Source organism: Scylla paramamosain, chromosome 35 (genome assembly GCF_035594125.1).
Source record: "Scylla paramamosain isolate STU-SP2022 chromosome 35, ASM3559412v1, whole genome shotgun sequence".
Taxonomy (NCBI): Eukaryota; Metazoa; Arthropoda; class Malacostraca; order Decapoda; family Portunidae; genus Scylla; species Scylla paramamosain.
In genome coordinates this window covers 202,501-210,000 of record NC_087185.1, presented here as the reverse complement: position 1 = coordinate 210,000, position 7,500 = coordinate 202,501, and the positions used below count along the sequence as shown (strand labels likewise).

Below are 7,500 nucleotides of genomic sequence, written 5' to 3'. Positions count from 1 at the left end.
GTGTGTGTGTGTGTGTGTGTGTGTGTGCAATTTCTGACTATGTGTTGTGTTGCAGATATTGCCTGAATGTCCTGTGTGTTCTGTTCTGTGGGCTTGGGTGTTTGTGTCTTGAGTACTGAGGGTGTGGTGTGTTGCAGATTGCGCCGGCCAAGAAGCTATGGGGCGTGGAGGAGGGCAAGGCAGACAATAAGGGAATATTCAACATAGGGGAGGCGTCATGGAGAGAGGCGCCCTGGAGCACTGGCGCCCCACATGCTGCTGCCCCCCACCGTGAGTATTAGTAGTAGTTGATGCGGCTTTATGTTAGAGGGGCACTGACCAAGGCCAACAAAAAGTATGGAAATAAAATAAAAGGCCCATTTGAGTGTCAGTCCCCAAAGCAAGGTCAAAAGGAATCTTAAAAAAATTTGAGGATAAGTATGTTGAAACCTCTCTCCTGAAAGAGTTAAAGTTATACAAAGGAGAAAATACAGAAGCAGGGAGGGAGTTTCAGAGTTGACCAGAAAAAGCGATGAATAATTTTCTGCTCCGTTTATTTAAGTAGCAGTTCGTCTCTATCTTTTTACATGTAACTTTTATCAGCCTTATATTACTGCTATTACTGTCTGTTTGATGCAAAGATTGCAGGAAAATTCTCAGGGTCAGTAGTCAGCACAGGACAAGAAGCAATGGGTTCAAGCTTGATAAAGTTAAATTTAAAAGAGATAGAAAGGAATTGCTTCTCAGATAGAGTGGTAGATGACTGGAATAGACTCAGTAATCAGGTTGTTAGTGTGTTGGTAAGGTCATGATGGCCAGGCTCAATGCAGCTGCCTCTGCCACCCAGTGTTCACTCACTGAGAATAAAGCAGAGGTATTGTATGTGTGAGAGTCAAGTGTTAAATATGTCTTGGTTATCTGTATTGTAGTTAATGTGAGTTTTACTGTATTCACTTGCTGAGGATAAAATAGAAAGAGAATTTTATGTTTAAGAATCTAGTGTTGATACTGTGTTGAAGGTTACCTGTGTTCAGCTAGTGTGAGTTTTCCAGAAATTCTCCTGATCCTTTCCCTGGTAACCTTTAAAATGCTTGGTCTCAGAATAAAACAAACTGAAAAATCATATGGGAGATTTTAGTGTTAATATTTTGTTGAAGGTTACCTGTATTTCAGTTAATAATTCAAGTTTTGCAGATTTTCATTCAATAGATACACTCTTAATAAAACTTGGGTGTTTTATGATTAAGATACAATCACACAAGCACACAAAATTTCATACAAAAAAGAAAAAAAAATGTCACTCTCTTCCCTTTAAGCTTTCTATAATGATAAAAACATTGAAGACTTGTTTTACAACACAAAGCTTGATGGCACCTCATAGCTCACCTTCCCCTGTGCCGGCAGACCACAGTGTGGGGCAGAGCCATGGGCTGGGCATGGCGGGGGTGGGGCAGAGGGGGCCGGCCCGCCCCCCGCAGTTCACCGGTGGAGACTCAGTGCTCTCCCCGCGCGCCTCTGACCACGCGGGCGTCGGCCTCAAGATGGTGGAGTACGTGCTGGCCTCATCGCCCACCGGCAAGGATCTCGACACTAGGATGGCCAACCTCGCCCTCAGAGTAAGTGCTGCAAGGACGTTCTGTTTTGCTGTTTCCCTAGAGTGAGGTTGGTGCCATGTTTAAGTCTCCAGCTTTTTCTGTCACTTGCATTTTCCTCTGTGACTCCCATCCTTTGCAATTCTAACACAATTTCATCTCTCCATCTCTCCTCCAAACTAACTCATTGCATTCCAGTACAACTTTCTCCTCTGTGTTGCTTGCTGGAGTAACCCATTGTACTCCACTGGAATTTTTCCTTCCCTGCATTGCTTGCCATCCTCTGTACTGTATTCTAAAACACTTCTGCACTGCACCTCCACTACTTTCAAAAGGCTCTATATTATTATTATTTTTTTTTTTTTTTATTATTATCTATTTATTTATTTATTTATTTATTTATTTATTTATTTATTTATTTATTTATTTATTTTATTATTTTTTTTTATTTATTTTTATTTTTATTTATTTATTTATTTTTTTTTTTTTTTGTGTGTGTGTGTGATTCTGGTGACGTATTAACCAGATTTCTACATTATTAACAAGAGAAACACTTGAGAACCCAGTTAATCATATGTATGGCCTTGGAAAATAGTCATGATGAGAGAGTTAAATGTTTCTGAATACTGGCTTCAGTTTTAGAGAATACTTTTGGCAAGAATTCCTTATCAACCTTTACTGTCACTTTCTTCTCTTATTCTGTCATCTCATACTGTACCCTCACTGTCAGACATTCACCATCTCATTGTGATGCAGCATTGCATCTATGGTCCTTTGTCTGGCCGTATGATATACATCTTTCCAGGGTCAATGCATCTTTATTTTGTGTGAATGTGTCCAAGCTGTCAGTGAGAGTTAGTGATTCTGGCCCACAGACATTAACCTGCATGGCATCACCTGTTACATCAGGCATTGCTTTTCTCAGGGTAAACACTTTCAGTTGGCAGAAATTACTCATCTAGGGTGTGAAATAAAGTAGTCATCTATCAAGTTGGCAGTGGTTCACAAATGTTAACTTTTATGGCATATACATCTTGCACTCCCTAGTTTAGGCACTTTAAGGTGGCAGAAGTGAGTTCTAGGATGTGAAATAAAGGTCAGTATTTATCAAATTGTCAGTTGGTCACAAAAGTGGTGAGGCAGCCCCAGTCACCAGTACCCAAGCCACTCTTGGAGGCAGGAGTGAGTGGTGACTGTCATTTGGCTTGCCAGAGTTAGATCAGGGACTCCTTACAGGATAGCTAATGTGATAAGTACTGTGTATGTGAAGTACTGCTTCTGCTACTAGCCAGGACTGCTGTAGTGTGCCACAGAGAAGCTCAAATGTACAGTACAGCAGAGCCAGGCACCACAGTATAGAGCAGTACAGTACAGCAGAGACTAGCAAACCTCAGTTCAGTACAGCAGAGGCTAGCACAGCTCAGCTCAGTACAGCAGAGGCCAGGCCAGACCAGTTCAGTACAACAGAATTCAGGCCAGACCAGTACAGTACAGCAGGGCCAGGCAGCACAGTACAGCAGGGCCAGGCAGCTGCAGTGTGCCCTCAACTTTATCCAATGAAACAAAAAAAACACTGGTAGCAATAATTAAATTAAAGTGGCTGAGGTGCCAGCTGTTTTGTGCAACTCATGGTAAACACACACACACACACACACACACACACACAGAGTAATAGTTTATTTCTAGCCATAATTATATTGAAGCTTATTTGTTGGAATAATTACTTGTTGCTTTGTTCTCTCCGTCACCACACAAAACATTGGGCGAGTGATGCATGTTTTATTTTGAGACGGCGAGAGTTGAGGGCTGACAGTCTGGCCTCAGCTCCAAGAGGGCAGCCAGGTCTCTTAACTTTTATTAAGAATTTTAAGGCATTTCAGGCAATATATATGGTGTATAACATTCACTATTGTATTTCAAGCCCTTCACTCAGTCCACCTTGTGTGATTTCCTGAGAATATGGCAGTAGTTTTCTTCCAACCAAGCCACTCAGTGCATGATCACCCAGCCTTCCCTCAACTGTATTCTTTGTTAAGGGGATGTCCTGTTTGATCTCACAGAGTGAGGTTTATGGGTTGCTGTGGCAGTGCTACTTTCCACATGGTTCCTGGCAAACCAGGAGTGAAAATGACTGGTGGCAGTTAAATCAACTATCTTTTTTTTTTCATGTTGTTCCCTTCATGCTTTGCTGCACCTGTCCTGTATGTAATGTCTTAGGTTAGCTCCTCACTGCCAGGCATGTTAAGGTATGGAACCACAAACAGTACAGGAATATCTTGAAAGAAAGCCTGATAAGAAAGGGATGTTAGACACACAGCCTCACCCTCCAATAGATGATGCCTAGGTTTAGCTCCTCACTACCTGTAGGTAATGTCTGATGTTAGCTCTTCACTGCCAGGCATGTTAAAGAATAGAACCACAGAAAGTACAGGGATGCCTTGAAAGAAACCATGATCAGAAAGGGATGTTAGACACACAGCCTCTCCTTGTAGTAGCAAACCACACACTGGCAGGCTGTGTGATGCCCTGCTGGCACTGAGGGAAGCTGAGCTGTGTACTGTGTTGTCACCCAGTCATTGTTGTTGTTGTTGTCAGTGTTCTTCATCAAGCATGTGCACCCTGTTTGTGAAATGTCTTGATTTATCCAGGCTGCCCTCCCAACCCTTCCCACTGTCACTGTGAACTATAACTAACCAAACTGCCTGGTCATTTCTACTTCTACCTTTCTTTTTTTTATGTTTTTCCTTATTTTGTAACCCTCCCACCCTCCTCGTATCCTTATATCATATCCTCATATATGTACTTTAGTAAACTGTTAAACTGCCATTGTAAAATATTGTCTTTTCTACATCATCATGATGATCAGTAGATACAGATCTTCAACAAGCCATCTCCCAGGCTTGTGTATCACCTGAAGAGGAGCAGAACAGAGTAATCCATGCAGTGATAGAAAAGTGAAGTGCATGACAATAAAACTTGAACACACTACTTGCTATATTTAAAACATTACACTACTTGGGTCAGTCTGGAAACACAAACAAAGCTTCTCTTGACCCACGTGTTTTTTTGATCCAACAGAACGGAGGAGCCGAGAGTGGCAAGGACAAGAAGGACAAAGCTCCCTCGCCCTTTGACCCGACCAAGAAGGACGTGGAGAATGGCGGCGGCAGCGGCGCACCACAGACGAACGGAATTGTGCAGAATGGACTTGACGAGGACAAGACTTTTAAGTGAGTGTGCCTTGGTGTATGTGTGGGTGTGTGGTGAGGGGCTGTGTTGCAAAGGAGTGCAAGTTTGTGTATGTGTGTGTGTGTGTGTGTGTGTGTGTGTGTGTGTGTGTGTGTGTGTGTGTGTGTGTGTGTGTGCGTGCGTGTAGTTATGCCTTGTCTTGGCTGTCTCTCTTTGGAAGACTTGCTGGCTTGGCTTGCTCATTGAAAGTTTCTTAAAGCTCATTGCATGCTGAAGTTATTTGTTGTTACTTGTGATTAATATTGAAGTCTCAAAATGTTTAGGTTTACACAGGTGACAAGTTTCAAAAAAATTTTTTTTGCTTGCTAAATTCATTTGTTCGTGCTTATGGATTTTGTAGAACTCTTTCAGAATGTCACAGTTTAGACAGGTGGCAGTACTAACTATATATTTGAAAGACATATCTATAAGCATAGATTCAGGCTGTCTTCACTGAGCTAGTGTTTGTTGGTGGATGCACTTCCTTTGTTATGTTGTCTGGTGTGACTCGTGCTGCAGTGTTGTGCAGGGGCAGGGAATCAGTCCCTGTGTCATGGGGCCAGTGTCATTGGGGATGATACTCAGCAGTACTAGGTAGCTTGGGTGGTCACTGCATAAATCATTCCATGTAGATTAACACTGATCCGTCTTTCAGGCCACAGAGTGAATGTGAACCATTGTGCATCAGCATGTATTTTTTCATTAGGTCGCTGACATTGCCTCCACCACACACACACACACATTAAGTTGACACATGTGAGTGCAACACATGCTGCATTGTCTCACTGTTCAGCCTTAACCTGTCTACTGTACCATTGGCTTCATTACCAAGTCTGAGTGATGATTGTGTCCTTTTATTCAAGTTCAGTGAAGCACCAGTGATGATTTCCTTGCTTTGCTGCTGCCCAGTATTGATGTTGCAAGCCATACTGGCCTCCCTCATGCTGTGAATAATTTCTTTGCTCATACTTTCGTTCCAGAAGTATTCAGCACAGCCGCATTTCTCGTGAAGTGGTACACACCATTTTGTCCACAACACACACCCTTTTACTGTGACTCATCTCCATATCTTGTGTATGAACACTAACTGTGTTGTTCCCTCGCAGCCGAACCCCCGGCAGCCGGCAGGGGTCTCCCTCGGAGGAAGACCTGAACAAGAATGGTATGGTGGCGGGTGTGGGTGTAGGGGTGGGCGTGGGGGTGAAGGAGCCGGAGCTGGTGGGCAGCGGCGTGGTGATGGGCGGCCCAGCACCCGTGCTGGGCCACCTGGACCACCCTGGCTTTGAGAGCGTGGGGGGCGGTGCAGTGGGTGGCATGGGCGGCCCCGCTGGCATGCTGGACCCCAGCATGGGCGGTGCCGGGGGCCCATTCTCATCACCCGCTGGCCCAGACTACAACAGCATGGCTGCCAGCATCCCCATGGACTCTCCCACGCCACTGCTTCCTGCTGGACACGGCGGACCTCAGCCACAGAACTTCACGGACACTCAGGTAAGCCAGTGTGTCCCACCTCCCTCACTGAGACTCTCCTTAGCGGCCATTGTTCCTTGTGCTCATCCCACTACAGTCTGGGTCACTCATCCCATCACAGCTTAGGTTACAGTTTACATTTTCTGCCTCCATTTTATCACCTTATCATGATCAGTCAACAAACTTGCATCCTAGGAGCCATTGCAATGCAACCATATGCACATACTTGTATCTATACTGGAGTGTTTTTTATCACCATCATCATCAGAACTTTGAAGGACAAGTGTCATGTTTAAAAGATGGGACTTCAGTCTCCAAGTGACATATCTTGGAAGTGTTTTGCATCAGTTGTCACTTGGCATGTGTAGTGATGGTGAGGCTTCTCTCAGGACCTTGTATGTCCATTGCCTCACTCAGTCCTTATCATTCTCACTCATCACTGCCACACTGTCATTTCATCTTTATGTTTATTGGACTCGAAACAAAACAATGATGTGAATATTTGCTTTGTTATGTTTTACAAGAATGTTATGCCATAGTTCATTTGCATGGTGTATTTTCAAGGTAATCCACCATTGTGTGTGGGTGGATGTGCAGGAAATGGCAAATGTCTTATGCAACACAGAGGAGGAGTCAGAATGGCCTGTGTGTGTGTGTGTGTGAATAATTCATGTCATGGCTCACCATGTTAACAAGGGAAGCTGCAAGAAGACATAAGGAGTGCATATGGCAGTCAGAAGCACTATACTGATACCTCACTGGTGTCTACATGCACTTTGTCTCGTTCATTACTGAAAACAAGTGTTTTTCCTTACCCTCTGTAGAATTTAGCTTTGGGAAATGTATGTGCATGTGTATACAGGTTCTTTGTCATGTGAAAATGTTCATCCAATGTATAGATAGATGGAAAATAAGTCTAACAAAGAGATCTGATTTGAAGTGGTATACTTTATCACTGCATGTAGTGTTAAGACTGCCACTGGTAATGACACAGAGCACAGTATGTTTCACCAGGCATCAGTGTCCATCCTCAAGTACTGTGATAAGATACTTGCCACATCTTGCTTTTACTTGTAAGAGTTACAGGAATCCCCCAAGCTGCTGCAAGGATGGACGACAACAGTAAGTGGTCCTGATGGCTCCTGAGAATTATCCTTTAAGAGGCAACTGTCTTTGTGTTTGTTGTGGCAGAATGTTTACCTCCTTACTGTCATTACGGCACTGATTAGTG

At 43.6% G+C, this 7,500-nt stretch overlaps 1 protein-coding gene across 1 annotated transcript in view; it reads left to right on the top strand.

Annotated features, from left to right (window-relative positions):
• LOC135090473 (pumilio homolog 2-like) overlaps nt 1–7,500 on the top strand; it is a 115,735-nt gene that overhangs the window by 42,287 nt on the left and 65,948 nt on the right. The window contains 4 exon segments of the mRNA XM_063987212.1: nt 138–270; nt 1,384–1,595; nt 4,650–4,801; nt 5,906–6,290. Of these exon segments, the coding sequence (XP_063843282.1) occupies nt 138–270; nt 1,384–1,595; nt 4,650–4,801; nt 5,906–6,290 (882 nt within the window).